Source organism: Peromyscus eremicus, chromosome 15, assembly GCF_949786415.1.
Source record: "Peromyscus eremicus chromosome 15, PerEre_H2_v1, whole genome shotgun sequence".
Taxonomy (NCBI): domain Eukaryota; kingdom Metazoa; phylum Chordata; class Mammalia; order Rodentia; family Cricetidae; genus Peromyscus; species Peromyscus eremicus.
Window position 1 is genome coordinate 38,413,320 of NC_081431.1, and position 18,867 is coordinate 38,432,186.

At 43.1% G+C, this 18,867-nt stretch overlaps 1 protein-coding gene across 2 annotated transcripts in view; it reads left to right on the forward strand.

Moving 5' to 3' along the window:
• Window positions 1–10,603, forward strand: part of Tdrd5 (tudor domain containing 5) — a 48,034-nt gene extending 37,431 nt beyond the window's left edge. Inside the window, exons 14-17 of one of the 2 annotated variants that reach the window (XM_059280596.1) lie at window positions 872–1,054; window positions 1,447–1,590; window positions 4,890–5,100; window positions 10,073–10,603. In XM_059280596.1, the coding sequence (XP_059136579.1) occupies window positions 872–1,054; window positions 1,447–1,590; window positions 4,890–5,100; window positions 10,073–10,353 (819 nt within the window). In that variant the 3' untranslated portion in view covers window positions 10,354–10,603. The remainder of the gene's footprint in view (window positions 1–871; window positions 1,055–1,446; window positions 1,591–4,889; window positions 5,101–10,072) is intronic. The other variant, XM_059280597.1, reaches the window with a different exon arrangement.
• The last annotated feature ends 8,264 nt before the right edge of the window (window positions 10,604–18,867 follow it).

Consider the following 18,867-nt stretch of genomic DNA (forward strand, 5'->3'; position numbering starts at 1 on the left):
CACCAGGCATAAACTTATCCTTCATTCCCCGCCTCACTGTCTGTCTTAGTACAGTATGTCAAACTTCCATTGACCACTCAGTATTTATGACTCTAAATGCTATTTTCTGCTGAGCCAAATAGTGTGCTAGGACACTTTGCCTATATACTTTTAAATAATATTTTTTTGTTCTGGAACTCTGGTGCCAGGGGATCTGCCAGCCTCCCTAACCCTCACAGGCATGCCATCGACCATGGACTGCAACCCTGAAACCATGGGTCCAAACAGACTTGTCTTCCTTTTGAGTTGTTTCTCTTAGAAGTTTTCTCTGAGTGATGGAATAGTCAGTGATGGATTTGGCTGACTGATCCCAAACCCTTCATTTCTTCTTGTTTATTCCACATTCAGTTTACATTCCCAGAGTCCCTCCGGAAGATGCTGTGGTCCCCAGCAGATGGAGGAGGAGTGAGTAGGGCAGGATGTCTGGAGATGCAGTTGCTTCTTACCCTGACTTTGACCCCAGGCTCTTGTTTTCATTCCCTCTTTACTCTCACCCGGTAGAACTTGGTTTCTGAAGTTGGACTCTTTAAAAGCTCCTGAACTTTTATGTTATACACATTTGGTTGTTTCTCAGTTTTTCCCACCATACACTCAGAAGTCTGTGGTCAGTTAGGACCCTGTAATCAGTTACAAAGTCTGCTTTCCTGCACCCAGGATGTAGACGGCATCTTCTTCCCTTGCCTCTTTATCATGTACATGTCCTTAAATGTCTTGTGTATTAAATTTCTGTCCTTACTCGGAGCCAGGAAAAAATGGTGCACGTGAGTTTTAAAATGTGTTTGTGTTGGGAAATATAAATAATAGTATTTCTTTGTCTTCTGATATATTCCAGGATGAGATCCCTACTGGAATGCCATGCCTGGAGTCAGTGACCATAGGTGATGATGTTTGGGATGAGAACTGGCTCCCTCTACAGGCTAAAATGGGGATGGGCGAGGGCCCTGCCTCCCATATGTTAACTTCAAGCCTTGTTGGGAAGAAACAGTATCAGTCTCATGGAGAAATGACACAAAAGGTTAGGTTCTTGGGGAAAGCAAACAGCAAATCTCTGTTGACAAAGGAAATTTAAACTCAGTAGCCCAGGCTTCTAGAGAGTCTCACATGCTGGAATTCAGAGGGATTTATTTTTTTAAAAAAAATACATGTTTTGTTTTTGAAGTAGATAAGTACTAGGTACTCAGGAAACAGCTAATTAAGAGAGAAGTATTAAATCCCACAGTGATGTTTTATTTTCATGAAGCCCGAGTGTGGAAGATTTGCTCCAGACTTTGAGGGAAGAAGTCACCCTGAGAGAGTCCACACATCCTTTCTGTCGTTTAAAACACGCCACTCCTTTGCCGCCACCTTATCTTGCTTTGCGGTCTCGTGCCTCTGTATCCTGATTTGTTGTTGTCTTGTTCTGTGCAGGACTGGTGTTTTTCCGCATCTAAAGATATATGGGATGACTCATGGCAGCCCTTGGGCTTTGCACATGACATGAAGGGAGGAATTCAAACACCTGAAGGGCCCATTGCTCAAGAAAAAAATATTGGCACAACCAGAATTAGAAAGGTAAAATCCAATTAGCATTATGTGACCCGTTACATGATCAATCACTTTTCATTCCTAGAAATTGGGGTTAATGTATGCCTGCTGCATCAGTTTTCAAGACAGTCACCCACAGACATACCCCTAGGCCATCTGGTCAAAGCAGATCTTCAGTCGAGGCTTTCTTCAGATGGTGATAGAGCAGTGGTTCTCAACCTTCCTACAGCTGCGACCCTTTACTACAGTCCTCCTGTGGTGTGACCTCCAACCATACAGTTATTTCATTGCTACTTCATAACTGTAAATTTGCTACTGTTATGAATCGTAATGTAAATATCTGTGCTTTCTGATGGTCTGAGGCCACCCCCGTGAAAGGGTCGTCTGACTCACAGGTTGAGAACCCTGCTTTAGGCTGTCAGTTGACAAAGCTGACTGGGACAGTTTGAGCTCACATTCATCTTTGCTCCGTATTCCTCTTTGACACACCAGCCGAAAGCCTGGTCAGTTTCCTCTCCACCTTGGCGAGGCTCAGATTCCATTCTCTGTCTTTTAGCCTACCAGCTGCTGATCTCTGCAGGGTTTTCATAGACTCTATGAATTTGCAGCTTTGGACTTGGCAGATAACTTGAGAGAGTTGTGAGCAGAATGTTCGACTGTTTTCTCTGGGGTGTGTGTGTCTATCGAGGCCTGGACGCACTGTCAACTCAGGATCTGCTCTCTCTCTCATTAACAGTAAGACTGAAACTTGTGTTTGGACCTCAACCCCATTTCTGATTAGAGAATGCCTTAGTTAAAATGCTGTGGCATTTATGGAACCCACTTCACTTTCTGACAATTTACCCAGCTGTTTGTTCCCCAGGACTTTCAAATATTATAAAATCGAATTTGTCCAATGTTTCCAATGCAGTGAAATTGAGGAGTGCCATGACTGGGAATCTTGCTAACATTTTTATAGCTTATATCTTCACACCAAGGGATCGGGATTTGTAAACCCAATATATCTGAATCTCCTGGGGCTTTTAGTAACTATACTCTGGGCCTTTTCAATTAGTGACAGTTCATTTCCCCATCACTAGTCTGTAAGGAGCTGTGAACTTCATAGTAATTCAGAGCTCTGCCTCTACAGTCACATATCTGGGTTTAGCTCCTGTGGTTTGTTACCGCTATGGTCCCTTTCACTAGTAGAGATAGCTAGTAGAGATAACCCTGCTGACGTGCTTAAGCACTCACTGTATACCATCGCGGTAGTAAGCACTTTCTGTTCATCCCTGTTATCGCCATTTTAAATGAGAAAATAAGACATAGATTGTTGCCAGAGGTTTATACTAAGTGGTTGTCTTAGTCACTGTTCTATTGCTATGAGGAGACGCCATGACCAAGGCAGCTCTTACAAGAGAAAGCGTTTAATTGGGGCCTTGAACAGTCTCAGAGGATTGGTGCATTATCATCTTGGCAGGGAGCATGGCAGCACACAGGTAGTCCTGGTGCTGGAGAAGTAGCCGAGAGGGTTACATCCTCATTGCAGGCAGAGACACACACCAGGCCTGGCATGGGCTTTGAAACCTCAGCACCCAATCCCAGTGACACACCTCATCCAACAAGGCCACACCTCCTAATTCACCCCAATCTGGGGCCTTCCTTATTCGAGCCACCACAGTAGTGAAGGTATTCCACAAGGCTGTGTTTGGCATATAGTAAGCACACATTAGTTTCATAAAATAGTAATAATTATAGTAGCAATGGCAATGTTATTAATAAACCTAATATGGGCTAGGAACCATCTACTAGGGAAAGTCTCAATTTTGTTTTAAGAAATTGTAACAATTTGAAAATAGGCCTGTGTATTAAAGGATAGACAACTCTAAAGTGTTTCTGAAGTAAGAGATAACTCAGACCTGTTTTAGACTGCTATAGAGGCCATTTACAAAACTTTACAAGGAAAATCATGACTGTAATTTCTAACATTGGAGGGCACTCACTGAAAATAAATATCAGTAATGTGTTAGGAGAATATATAGTCACTTCAGAAAACCTTTGAAAATATCACCCACTCTTGTGAGAAAATTAGATGCTCGGCATCGATTTAAAGGCTGTTTGCATTAGAAGGAACAATGCTCTGTTGCTGTGAGTTGCATTGTGTTTTTTTCCTTCAAAGTATCATGTGTCAAAGGTATAGTCTCTGGTATGGCAGTATTAAAATGTTGGGGCCTGGTATGATGTAATTAGGTCTTGGGGACACTCCTCACAAATTGTAGGTATAATATATACATATTATACATACATACACAATATATACACATATAATAGATACACGTTATACATTACAAATATTATCCATACAATTGCATCAACTTTAATTTCTCTTACTGCTTTAGTAGATTATCGTCTAGTTTGATTAACAGAGGTCTTACGCTTGTGTCTACTGAAAGAGAAGCTGCCCTAACAGAAGAGGAACCGCAGCATACATGAGGTTGACCCAGGGTGAAATTAAAAACATGTTCTTTTTTATTCTAAAACTGCCAGAGCAAGTTCAGTCGGGAGCATGGTAGTCTGCCTGCCCAGAACCCTGCATCCCGCTCTGGGGCATGCATGTTGCAGATTCTGGAAAGGCCCAAACTGTTGACAACGAAGTATCCAGGCTTGCTTCCTTGTTACCAGGGAGAAGGACCCACCTTCCTTTCACAGGCTTAGCTGCTAAATTTGGTGCGCGTTATTTTACCTGATTTCCACTGTAGTTGATCATTATGGGCCTCTTGTTCCTTTCTGAATCACGATCATTCTCTGGAATTTGTGGTATCACTCTTTTCCTCCCGATAGCGAGCGTAATTTCTAGGCTGGCTGTTCGTACAGTTGTGTCCTATCCTTTTACTCTTGGCCAGGGTTTTCCTGTATCTTAGGAGGCTAATCTGATAAATGTATAGTAACTCTGTCTTGAACATTTTGGGAAACTGCCAGACTGTACCTGTTGGCATTTTCCCCTGCAATTTGAGTGCTTTAGTTTGTATTCACATTAGCCATGTTGATGCCTTTCAGTATCACGGGAGATAATGGTCCTGAGTTGTCGTATGCTGTATGCACTTGAACACAGGCACATGGCAGGAAGGAAGGTCTGACTCCCCTGTGTGGTAGCACTCAGTACCAGTTTGCTCATAGAAATATCAACAAAGATTTCCTAATTGAATTTTGATATTTATTAAAAATAGAGAAGAGCTTGCTTTTTCCGAAGTTTTAAATTATGACCTAAATAAGAAAACAGAGGGTTTGATTCTTATGGTACTGACTGGCACTTTTCATGCCATTGCCCCATTTCTCCTATTTTGCAGCAAGCAGATTTACAGTATCCTGTGGATTCTTCCACACTGCCCAAACTGGAAGAGTTCTACATCTCTCTTATCAAGTCCCAGCAGTCGGCAGAAGGGAGCCAATCGGAACCTGTCAGCATTCAGACTCAACCCAAGCACAGTCTACTGTCCTCGACAGTGCCCAGCCCAGCTCCTTCCAGGGTCGACTCTCCAGAAACCCACTCTGACTCTGGTAGGTCTGCGTACCCTGGGCATGCTCAGTTGACAGGTTTGCCCTGTTGCTAAAACCTGGATTTCTTTGAGAACATACCTTGAAAGTTGGCTAGTGCCAGCATTTGCTGCAAGTTCTCATCTTAGTTTTGAGCTCAGTTCTCTTTAACTTTGACACTTTCTTGCTTGCTTGTAGTTTTGGGAGGGACTTTACAGTTTTATAAAGTTTCGAGTACATGACTCTTTGAGTTTTGACAAATGTGTTCAGTCATGATATTTCCGTTAGCCTAAAATGTTTCCTCGTGCCCTTTGCAGTTAGTCCCTACCTCAGCTGGCTGGCCTCTGGCATGCCACTGTGCCATTTCTAGAGTTACATAGTATATAGTTTTCATATCTGACTTCTTTCCTTTATCATCATATTGTAGAGTTTCGTTTCTGTTGGCTATTCATTTGGAAGTGATTTTTCTAGGGCTTATGTTCACTACATGCATAGCTTTTTCAACTACCAAAATGTGTTCCAAAGAGGATGTAGTATTCACATGCCTCCCAGTGAGGTATGAAATTTGCGATTGCTTCACATCCTAACCTCCAGATAGTATTTCAAAAAAAAAAAATTTTTTTTTTGAGACAGGGTTTCTCTGTGTAGCTTTGGAGCCTGTCCTAGAACTCACTTTGTAGACCACGCTGGCCTTGAACTCTCAGAGATCCACCTGGCTCTACCTCCCAAGTGCTGGGATTAAAGGTGTGTGCCACTACCGCCCAGCTTTTAAAAGATTCCTTTACCTTTGCCAATACAGTGGAATGTGAGGGGCTATTGCAACCAGTTCGGTCATTCTGTTTCCCACGTTAGCCGGCTTCCCTGTGCTTAGATGCCATTATATCTTTAAGTTGACACATCTATACTAATAAAATCTTAGAATAGTATGCATTTTCCTATCCCAGCCTGATGTTTTTGTTATATATTTTACTTTTTGTATTATGTACCCATAATCAGTTCTTATTTTTCTTTTTATAGTCAGTTTTAAAAAGAAATTTAAAAAAGAAAGCGTTTTATTTTATTTACTTACATATTTATCTTTTCCAGTACCCTTTATTTTAAAGTTTAAATGAGGATTCAACAAATGTTTGCTGTAACGAGTCAAGAAAATAGGGCTGGAGAGTGACTGAATTGTGGTTTGTATGGCATTCACAAGACCCTTGAGTTTGGTCCCTGGCACCCCCAAATATACATATTTCATTTTTTCGGGTATGGGATCTGTGCTACAGTACCAAAACAGTTGTAGGTAAGAGTTAATGAAACTATAAAACCACAGAGCTGGAAGGTTTAAAAACTGAGGCTAGTTTCCTGAGTCCTTCTCAGACTCGGATTGCACATGCACTAGTCACCCGCTCTGTAGCTCACTGATAGCTCCATTCCCAGCTCTGCTCTCTGTGGGTGGTGTCTGTCCTGTGTCCCAAGTATCCCAACGTGGACTTTGATCTCAGATACTCTGTTCTTCATCTCCACATTTTTGTTTGGAGTCTTTATTTTCCAGTTATTTCCCATTATGCTTACATTTTTCTTTCCTCTTAACTATTGAGTGTCCCAGCATCTGTTTTAATGCATTTATCTTGCAATTCTTTTTTGTTGTTGTTTTTTTGTTTTTGTTTTTTCGAGACAGGGTTTCTCTGTGTAGCTTTGCACCTTTCCTAGATCTCACTCTGTAGACCAGGCTGGCCTCGAACTCACAAATATCCGCCTGCCTCTGCCTCCCGAGTGCTGGGATTAAAGGCGTGTACCACCACCGCCCGGCTAGTGATTCTTTCTGAAATGTTATCGTCTGTGTCCTGTTTGGATCTGTTTGTTATTTTCTCCTGATTCCAAGTCAGACTCTGCTTCTTTGGATGCCAGACATAGAATTTTATGTTGTCTGGATTCCTTCCAGAATTCTGTCTGTTTTAGGGAAGAGGCGTGTGGCAGTTACATTTCTCAGCATTGGTTACACACACACACACACACACACACACACACACACCCCTCTAGTGTGTTCCCTCAGGAGTCCCTCCTACAGCACTGTTCTCTGAAGAAGCTATTGTCCGTGTGTTTGCCCAGTTTCCTAATGGTTCAAGGCAGGAGAGTGAATGCTTGATTCTGCTCAACACTGCAGCTCTCTGTGTGACCACCTGTCCCCCCTTTCATGTATTTGTCTCCTCCTCTCTAGTGGGCACTACTTAATCATTTTATGGTCAGAATATCACTTCTTAGAACACACTGTCAAATCTTCTGTGACAAAAACTTATCACAGGTACCAGGGATAATAGATCATGTGTTATGTGCTTAACATGCAAAGATAAAAGGGATTGGATTGTACTTATTTTCCTGTGAAGTTATTGAAACGTATGTGTGGAGATAGATGTGCTAGTCTGTCAAGTGTCTGCAGACAGTATAACAGGAGTTTGTGCAGCGCGGCAAACTGAGTGCCCTGCTGAACGGATTTAAGTTCACCTGAACTTTTTTAAGCAGGGTTTTTGTTTTTTAAGACAGAAGTCTTCCTTGCTCTGTGGCCCATGCTGGACTGAACCTTGCACCTAGTTCAGGCTGGTCTGGAATTTACTAACCTCCTGATTCTCCCTAGTGCTGACATTACAGGCATGTGCCTAGCATGCTCCACTAAAGCAGGACTTTGTGGAATAAAGCCAAGTTATTCCACATGCCCCCAAACATGACAGTTCTCCTCTCACAGTGGGATGCTACCTTGGGTAGCATTGGTCTAGAAATCAGCTTCTTAAAACTATGAGGAGCTGGGGTTGGGGATTTAGCTCAGTGATAGAGCAAGTGCAAGGCCCTGGGTTCGATCCTCAGCTCAAAAAAAAAAAAAAAACTATGAGGGGTAAAGTGTACAGTAGTAAAAGGCTGTGAACATGCAACAATCAAAATTCAATTCAGACATCTTTAAGATTTACTTAACGTAGCCGGGCAGTGGTGGCGCACGTCTTTAATCTCAGTACTTGGGAGGCAGAGCCAGGTAGCTCTCTGAGTTTGAGGCCAGCCTGGGCTATAGAGCGAGATCCAGGACAGGCATCAAAATTATACAGAGAAACCCTGTCTCGAAAAACAAAAACAAAAATTGACTTAACGTATACGGGTGTCCTGTCTGCATGTATATAAGCACACCTTAAGAGGGGATTGCATCTCATGGGACTACGGTTGTGTGAGCTGCCGTGTGAGTGCTAAGAATTGAACCCAGGACCCCTGGAAGAGCAGCCAGTGCCCTTAGCCATTGAGCCATCGCTCCAGCTCCTCGATTTAGACTCTTAGTGAATCCGGGGTGCTTGTGGTGCACTCCCACATGGCTGCCTCACACCATTTCCCTGCAGCCTTTGTTCCCGTACACGTAAGACACAGCTCTTCGATGTGCATGCCAACACACCATGCAGTACGGCCTGGCCAGCAAATGCTCTCTGAGACACCTGGGCACAGATTGAGAGAAGGTTGTTAGAAATTGCAGTGTTTTTATTGTACACAGGTTTCTTTCTGCTCATAGAAACTTAATGGTTTACCAGAAAGGTGAGGGCTAGGAGCTGGGTATAGCTCAGTTAATAGAGAGAGTGCTTGCCTAGTGTGCACAAAGCCCTGGGTTCAAGCTCAGGCACTCCATAAAACTTCACAAACCCACAATCTCAGCATGTGGGAGACAAGGTCAGGAGGATCAGGAGTTCTAGAGTGATTTCCAGAGGCTAGAATGTACTATGTGATACCCTGTATTCAAACAAAACCAAATACAGCGTAATGGCTTAATTATAGAAAACAAAGGCTTTTATTTACTATTTTCCCACTCTCATTCCTAAGTATCAAATTAGTGTGTCTTTGGATTGGATCGCATTAGAATGTTTGAGTTACTGATGAGTTTCATTTTTTAAAAATTGAATGAATTTTGCCTTTAAGATTAAGGTAAGGGCCAAATTTCCAACAATTTCTGAAATTGTCATTTTTGTAAGACATATCAGTAAACATTGAAGATGTTCTGTGTCCTCGTAGTATCAAATTCTCAGCCAAGATTCAGTCCTTTGTGTAAAAAATAAGTACATCCATCAGATCAGCATGCACGTTTGATTTTGTCTTTAATAATCAGTAAAATTACATGTATACCAAAGACGTTTTAAGAATAAATTTATGCCAGGAGGTGGTGGCACATGCCTTTAATCCCAGCACTTGGGAGGCAGAGGCAGGTAGATCTCTGTGAGTTAAGTCCAGCCTGGTTTACAGAGTGAGTTCCAGAATTGGTTCCAAAGCTACACAGAGAAACCCTGTCTCGCAAAACAAAAACAAAACAAAAGAATACATTTATTATCAGTAAACATTTGATTTATATGTCTATTTTATGTAACAGGGCCCTATAAAACTCTCAGGCAAAAAGTGGTCTCCAGTGGAAAAGAGCCAGCACTGGTCTAGCATGTCCATTTAAGAGTGTGTGGCATCCCCATCCTTGGTTATTAGATACTCTGTCTGGAGCTTTAGAGCACCAGCATTTCCATTTTGCTCCTGTGGTTATTTCTAATTACAGAAATCAACACAGAAGGTACTTGTTAGTAGGTGGCCTTTTACAGCTATGTTCCGACTTTGGCATAGACTTGGAATTAGAACCACTTGGCAATAGAGAATGCCTGTGGAGTATCATTGTGTTTTGTGCTGGAAAAAAAAAAAAAAATAAGGGAGCTCTGGGCTTCTCGCTGGGATTTGAGCTTCATCTGATTCATTCTCGGACATTCCTAAAAGGAAGTCTTCTTTTCCTTGCTCATGTCTCTCCCTTTCTTGGCCCTTAGTCTGAGAAGTGTTTATTTTATGCTAATTCAGGATTCACTTCCTGCCTATCCTTGGCTGTTTTCTGAGTAGCGTTCCTCTGACCAATCAGAAAAGCCGATATGTAATGCATGCTGGTAAAGAAGGGGACTGGAGGGGCAGGCAGTGAGTTGGAAAACTTCTTGAAAGGACTCTTGTTTTTCCTCTTTTTCAGTGGAAAGCTCTCCAGGGAGCCTAAAGAGTGAAGATTTTTCTAGTAGCCATGCCCACACGGTGGTCAAGGACGAGAATCAAGGAGCCATAGACCAGCTCTCTTTGATTTTGTCCCCCCAGCACCAGATTGCTCAGAAGCTCTACATCCCTCGAAGTACAGCCACGGCTGTCTTGGGAGCCGCTGCGCGGTTAGCCACGTCCAGGAGCCTCCTGCACTGGTACCCCAGTGTGAAAGGTTGGAAGCCTGAGGGACAGGAGGCAGAGAAAAATGAAGTGAAGTAGCGTTTGGGTAGCGATCACGGGGTCTTTCTGTATGACCATATGCTAGCTTTGTTTTGCTAACTGACCACTTTGATGTGTAAGTATTGATATTCTGTGTTAATTTTAATTTTTTGTTCATGATTTTACTTCATTTCAAATGGTTTGGTTCACCTTTGTTTTAATGAAGTAATTTAAAGGAGTTTGTGTATATGTTTCTGTGAGTGTTTTTCTTGTACATATCATGACTGATAAATGAAAATTGGAAAACTAATGTTTTGTGATCTGTATTCAGCCAGACAACAGTATTTTCACATCTCTATCACACAGTAGCCTGTGCAGGCAAGGATTCTCCTGCCGTAAGCCTGACAGCCGCATCCTGACTCTAAATCCAGAACCACATGGCCAAAGCTGCCAAGTTCTTCTGCTTGTTAGCAGCCTCCTAGAATACATTTGCATAAACTTTCCATGGTGCACCTCTCCGCTCTAACCCAGAAGCCTCTTGCAGCAGATAGTGGGTAGCACAGAGACGCTCAACTGGTCATCATGCAGAGAGTGAGGGTGGACTGCTCAACTCCAAATGGGACATTCATATCACCCCCTCCCGCAAATCTCCAGGATCTTCAAGATGAGACGGAAGGATTCTAAGAGCCAGAGTGGGACCACAATAACTTCCAGGGAACAGCACTTTCCCCGGCCAGCAGAGCAGCTGCATGCATGAACCCATGACAGTGACAATGAGCACAGGGCTCGCACAAGGTCAAGCCAGACAACGTCCTGGCAGCGCCACAGGGTGGGGTTGGGGGTGGGGGACAGAGCATACGAAACCCCATGGCTAGTTCAGGAGCTTTTGTCATTTAATAGCTGCGTGGAGTGGGGCAGCCTTTTTAAATGGTATGACCCTTGGTAGGTTGACTGCACTGTGACCCAAGAGTAGCTGGGCAACAGATAACCAGTGCAGGGAGAAGCAGGTTGGAGGGTAGATGAGGGTGGATATGGGAGGAGTTTAGGGAGCAAGGTGTGCTAATTAGTCTTGGTTGTTAGCTTGACAACATCTGGAGTTAACTAAAACCCCAGGCAGCTGGGCACACCTGTGAGGGATTTTTCCTTGATTGGATGATTTGAGGTAGGAAGACCCACCCTAACTCTGGGCCACACCTTCCAGTGGCAGCTGATAAAAAGGACATGGAAAAAGCAGCTTTTGCTTTGTCTGCTTACCCTCACTGTCACTGTCAAGGTCACCTGTCCTGCTTCTGAGGCATTCCTTCACTGGCATTATAGCCTGATTCTTTGGGATTCCAGTGTATACGAAGACGGGCTGAGACACTGAGCCGTGTGGACTGGACGGCTATTGGAGTCTCGGACTTTCCATCAGAGGACGGCCCTTGTTTGACTAAATGACTCTCGAAGCTAACCCTGGGACTGCTGTCAAGACACCATCGTCGCTGCTGCTGTTGACGTTCCCTCTGAACCCGGACCCAAGTGAAGACAGCCCACCAGGAGAACTTACATAAACAAAAACAGTGGGGGAGTGAAAGACACAAGCTGGCAGACAGATACAGTCCAAGAGAAATTCGAAACACAGCAGAGGAACATTAAATATGAAACAGTGTTCCCATGAGATACTCCCACAAACTGACAGCTTCTCAGCCCCAGAAAACAAATGTGATGAAATGAGAGAAATACCAGGAAAAGGTTCCAGAGTCCTACTTTTTAAACGGACCAGTGACCAAATAGAGAACTTATATAAACAGGGAAATTGACTCAAGACCTAGACCAGAAAGTTACTAAATGAACTCAGGACAGTCACAGGCCCTCAGACCTTAGCACAACTGACTCCATGGTAGAAGTACCATTCAGGACATGGATACCATCACCTGCGGGATCGAAAACAAAGACCTAGTCCATCAAAGTCCACAGTTCTGGAAAAGTCTCTAAATGTACTAACCTTGCCTTTTATCTTCTGTAGTTCTGCTTCTGTCTAACTGTTCTTGTTAACTGAAGTACGTCAACCCAGAACATGGTTTTTGTGCGTAAAAGCTCACCCTGAGAAAGGCTCAGGGCTACACTGGGATCCTGAACACTCAGTGTAGTCACTGGCCAGCTCATGAAGATTTTCTATTGGTTTAAACCCACATCAGAGCAGTCTCCTCTGGTAGATCCCTCACAACAAGGACCTAGGCAAGAAAGCCATAAAAGCAATTAAATAACAAGTTGGAGGAAAAAAATTAAACAGGAAGAAAAATTTAGCAAGAAAATGAAAAGAATCAGAAATTCTTTTTTTTTTTTTTCAAGACAAGGTTTCTCTGTGTAGCTTTGCGCCTTTCCTGGAACTCTCTCTGTAGACCAGGCTGGCCTCAAACTCACCACCGCCCGGCTGAATCAGAAATTCTTGAAAGAAGAGAATCAAATAAAAAACATATTAGAAACTGGGCGGTGGTGGCGCACGCCTTTAATCCCACCACTCGGAGGCAGAGGCAGGCGGATCTCTGTGAGTTCGAGGCCAGCCTGGTCTACAGAGCGAGATCCAGGAAAGGCGCAAAGCTACACAGAGAAACCCTGTCTCGGAAAAACCAAACAAACAAAAACATATTAGAAATCAAGAGCAACAGACCAAGCAAAGGACCAGATTTGGGGCTGAAGAACAAAGTCATGACAACAATAGATGTGACTGTACATAAAGAAGAACATTAATGAACAAAACCACCAAGGAGTCTTGAATACATTCAAGAGACCAAACTTACAAATCCACAGGGTGAGAAAAATCAAGTGGAAATGAGGGTGATAATTCTGGGACACTACCAAGGCCATCCAAAAAGAAATGATTATAGTTATACGTACCCACATTTAAAAAAAAATCTCAACTAAATAACCTAGTGGTGCACCAGGTCTCTAGAAAAACAAGAAGCCATCAGACTCAAATGCAACACATGGCTGGAAATAATGAAGATCAAAACAGAAATTAAAGTTTAAAGGAACAATGTACACCCTCTGAGACTGCAGCTGTTCCCTGTTACAGACCCTGCCAGCACCGATTGGACTAAGAGGTGAGTCTTTGTTCTCACAGCTGAACACTCCAGCCTCTAGAGCCCAGGGGACCCTGTGCCCTCACACCATCACCCATTGCAGACCCAGTTTCAGGCCAGCAGGCAGGTCTCCTGCAGGCAGGCTGGACCACCACGATCCCCCACCAGACCCTGTAACCTACAAGCCCCACCACACTCCCAAACCCCCCCACCCTCTAAGACCACAGCTGCTCCCTGAGACACAGAGTCCAACAGCACCAATTGGACCAAGAGCCCCAATTAGACCAAGAGCTCCCATTGGATCAAGAGCTCTGAGTGGACCAAGAGAGGCTCCCTCAGACACAGACACAGCTTGCACCGAGTGGAGGAAGAGGTGGATAGATGCCAGTGCAAAAATACAGTCAACAACATAAAGACCAATATGGCACCATCAGAACCTAGTGGTTCTACATCAGCAAGATCTGAACATCCCAAAGCAGAAGAGGCAGAAGAAATCGACCTTAAAAATGACTTTAAGAAGATAATAGAGGCCTTGAAAGAGGAAATGAAAAATTCCCTTATAGAAATTGAGGAAAAGACAAACAAAAAATTGGAAGAAATCAATAAACCCCTTAAAGAAAACCAAGAAAAAGCAATTAAACAGGTGAAAGAAACAGTTCAATATTTGAAAACGGAAATAGAGACAATAAAGAAGACACAAATTGAGGGAATGCTGGAAATGGAAAATCTGAGTAAGCAAACAGGAATTACAGATGCAAGCATAACCAACAGAATGCAGAAGATGGAAGAGCAGATCTCTGGTGTTGAAGATAAGATAGAGGAAATAGATTAATCAAAGAAAACACTAAAGCCAACAAAGTCATAACACAAAACATCTAGGAAATCTGGGACACCATGAAAAGACCAAACCTAAGAATAATAGGGATAGAAGATGGAGAAGAATACCAACTCAAAGGCACAGAAAATATATTCAACAAAATCATAGAAGAAAACTTTCCCAACCTAAGAAGGAAATGCCTATGCAGATACAAGAAGCTTACAGAACATCAAATAGATTGGATCAAAAAAAAAAATATGCAGGCAGTGGTGGCACATGCTTTAATCCCAGCACTAGGAGGCAGAGGCAAGTGGATCTTTGTGAGTTTGAGGCCAGCCTGGTCTCCAAAATGAGTTCCAGGAAAGGCACAAAGCTACACAGAGAAACCCTGTCTCGAAAAACAAAGAACAACAACAACAACAAAATCCCTCGCCACATAATAATCAAACCACTAAACATACAGAATAAAGAAAAAATATTAAAAGCTGCAAAGGAAAAAGGCCAAGTAACATACAAAGGCAGACACATCAGAATAACACCTGACTTCTCAATGGAGACTCTAAAAGCCAGAAGGTCCTGGAGAGACATTATGCAGACACTAAGAGGCCATGGATGCCAACCCAGACTATTATACCTAGCAAAACTCTCAATTGCCATAGAGTAAACTAAACATTCCATGATAGAACCAGATTTAAACAATACCTATCCATAAGCCCAGCCCTACAGAAAGCACTAGAAGGAAAAAAATCAAACCTAAGGGAGTTAGATACATGCACAAAAACACAGGTAACAGATAATCCCACACCAACAAATACCAAAGAAGGGAAACACACAACACTACCACCAAAAAATAACAAGAATTAACAATCACAGGCTTAATATCTATTCATATCAATGGACTTAATTCACCTATAAAAAGACACAGGCTAACAGAATGGATATAAAAACAGGATCCATCCTTCTGCTGCATACAAGAAACACACAAACACTGAGAGCAACAATTAACAAATGGGACCTCCTGAAACTGAGAAGCTTTTGTAGAGCAAAGGGCATGGTCAATAAGACAAAAATCTTAGGGAAAGATCTTCACTAACCCCACATCTGACAGAGGGCTATCTCCAAAATATATAAAGAATTCAAGAAACTAGACATCAAAATACCAAACAATCCAATTAAAAAATGGGCTACAGAGCTAAACAGAGAATTCTCAACGGAAGAATCTCAAATGGCTGAAAGACATTTAAGGAGTTGCTCAACATCCTTAGTCATCAGAGAAATGCAAACGACTCTCAGATACCACCTTACACCTGTCAGAATGGCTATGATCAAAAACACTGAAGACAGCTTATTTTAGAAAGGATACGGAGCAAGGGGAACTCTCCTCCACTGTTGGTGGGAGTGCAAACTTGTACAGTCACTTTGGAAGTCAGTATGGTAGTTTCTCAGAAAATTAGGAATCAATCTACCTCAAGACCCAGCTATACCACTCTTAGGCATATACCCAAGGAATGTTCAATCATACCACAAGGACACATGCTCAACTATGTTAATAGCAGTGTTATTCATAGTAGCCAGAACCTGGAAACAACCTAGATGCCCCTCAACTGAGAAATGGATAAAGAAAATGTGGCACATATACACAATGGAGTACTACTTAGTAGTGAAAAACAATGACATCATGAAATTTGCAGGCAAATGAGTGGAACTAGAAAATATCATTCTGAGTGAGGTAACCCAGACTCAGAAAGACAAACATGGTATGTACTCACTCATAAGTGGATACTAGATTTAAAGCAAAGGATAACCAGACTACAACCCACAGCTCCAGAGAAGCTAGGTAACAAGGAGGACCCTAAGAGGGATGCATAGATTGCCTTGCGGGGGAGAAATAGATGAGATCTACATGAGCAAACTGGGTGTGGGGGGGGCAATGGAGGGTAAGGGATGGGGGATGAGAACATATGGGAATGGGAGGTTTGAGCTGGAACAGGGACAAAGTGGGAGAGTAAGGAAATAGATACCATGATAAATGGAAACATCATGGGGATAGGGAGAAACAGGGTACTAGGGAAGTTCCCAGGAATCCACAAGGATGACTCCACCTTAGACTACTAGCAATAGCCGAGAGGGTACCTGAACTGGCCTACTCCAGTAATCAGATTGTTGAATACCCTAACTGTCATCATAGAGCCTTCACCCAGTGACTAATGGAAGCGGATGTAGAGATTCACAGCCAGCGCCAGGCTGAGCTCCTGGAGTCCAACTGATGAGAGAGAGGAGGGATTCTATGAGCAAGAGACACTGAGATCATGATAGAAAAACATACAGAGACAGCCAGCCAAACTAGTGGAAACCCATGAACTGTGGTGAACCAATAGTTGTGGCGCCCCCATGGGACTGGACTAGGCCCTCTGGATAGGGGAGACAGTTGTTTAGCCTGACTTGTTTAAGGGGACCCTGGCAGTGGGACTGGGATCCGTCCCCTGTGCATGAGTCGGCTTTTTGGAGCCCAGTGTCTAGGGTGTGACAACTTGCACAGCCTTGATGCAGGGGGAGGGACTTGGACCTGCCTCAACTGAATGTACCAGGCTCTGCTGACTTCCCATGGAAGACCTTGCCTTGGAGAAGATGGGAATGGGGGATGGGTTGGGGGGGAAGGCTGGGGGCAGGAGGAGGGAGGAGAGGAGGATCTGTGGTTAGTATATAAAATGAATAGAAACTTTCTTAATAATAAAAATTTTAAAAAAGAACAATATACAGAATCAAAGAATTGGTTCTATGAAAAAATTAACAGTCTAACTTATGGTATTGTGTGTATGTGTGTGTTTCTTATGCTTTTTCTTTTTCTTTGGTTTTTCTGTCTTAGTTTTTTAAATTTGCCCATTTGTTTTCTAATAAAGAGAGAGAAGAAGGAGGCATGGAGTTGGGTGGGGAGGGCAGGTGGGGAGGGTCTAGCAGGAGATAGGGGAGGGGATACCATGATCAGAATATGCTGTCTAAAAATTATTTTCAATTAAAAAAATAAAAATATACACATTCAGGTCGCTCCAAGTAACATGTTCCAACATGGAAGTGCTTTGTGCAGCATCTGTAGTTACAGAACAAGACAGTCGTGAATCAAGGCATTTCCAAACACACACTGATATAAAGCACACACAGCTACTTTTTATGCTGTGGTGGATTGAATAGGTAAGGCCCCCATAGACTCCTGTGCTTGAATGCTCGGCCCATAGGTACTGTTGGGAGATGTGGCCTTGTCGGAGGAAGTGTGTCACTGCGGGGGCGGGCTTTGAGGCCGTCTATGCTCAAGCTACACCCAGAGTGACACACAGTTGCTTCCACTGCTTCCGGATCAAGATGTAGGACTCTCAGCTCCTTCTCCAGCGCCATGTCTGCCTGCATGCTGCCATGTTGCCTGCCATGATGATAATGGACTAAACCTCTGAACTGTCAGCCAGCCCCAATTAAATGCTTTCTTTAAAAGAGTTGCCTTGGTCATGGTGTCTCTTCACAGCAATAAAAACCCTAACTAAGATACCGACGTGTGGAAAACACAGCTGTATGTCTCAAGTAAGTAGATGTAACTTAGAATAACTAAGAATATGTTCCAAAAGTTTTATCTCTTAAAGGATGTTAGGTGAGACACAGACAGAGGCAGGCAATAAATCACTACTAAATGGACTAAAGCTAGCCCAAGATCTGTAACATTCCAACTCTCCACAATTGCAATGTTCTGATCAGTTATTCAGCCTGACAAAACCTTTGACATGGATGTGGCCTTGGGAGGACTCAAAACCATTGAGCTGGTGGGATAGCTTAGCAGGTAAAGGTCACACACACACACACACACACACACACACACACACACACACACACGACAGCCTGAATCCTAGCCCCAGAACCCACTTAATGGAGATTGGTAGACTCGGCTCAATCCTTATCAAAAACACTGTGGTATCCTTCGTAGAACTAGAAGGAAAATCCTAAATTTTATATAGGTGCACGCACAGGGGCAGGGGACCTAAATAGCCAAAAGTCTCCCAACAAAGGGCAAAGCAGGGGGCGTCACACCCCTTGATCTGAGAGTGCAAAGCTTTGGCAAGCAAGACAGCATGGCTGGACACAAAACACACAGACCAGCAGGACAGGGTCCAGAGGTAAACCCACATCTGCAGCCAGTGAAGTTCAACAAGGTGCGGGGAACACACAATGAGAGAGGAGAGTCTTTTCAACAAATGGTGTTGGGAACACTAGATCCACACTGGGAAAAATGTAACCAGACTCCTGCTGCTCATCAGTTACAAAAACCTCAAAGTCGATAAAAAGACTTAAATGCAAATTCTGGAACTGTGGAACTACTAGAAGCCAGCATAGGAAAAGTCATTCCAGCCACTGAAACGTGCAAGGTTGGGGACAGGGCAAGACTCCCAAGGCATGAGGAACAAAGGCAAATCTACATGAATGAGAAATTCTGCATGGAAAATCAGCAGCCCCAGAGGACAGGAGGAAATGTTTGCACACTGTGTGTCTGATACCCAGAATTCAAAGGAATTTTAGAACCTCAATAGCAAGAAGAACCCAGTTTCAAAATTGGGCAGCAGGTCTAAATAGACACCTCTTAATGCATAATATTTTCTTTATGAATAAAACATTAGCATCAGCAATCACCAGGGAAATTCAAATAAAACTGAAAGT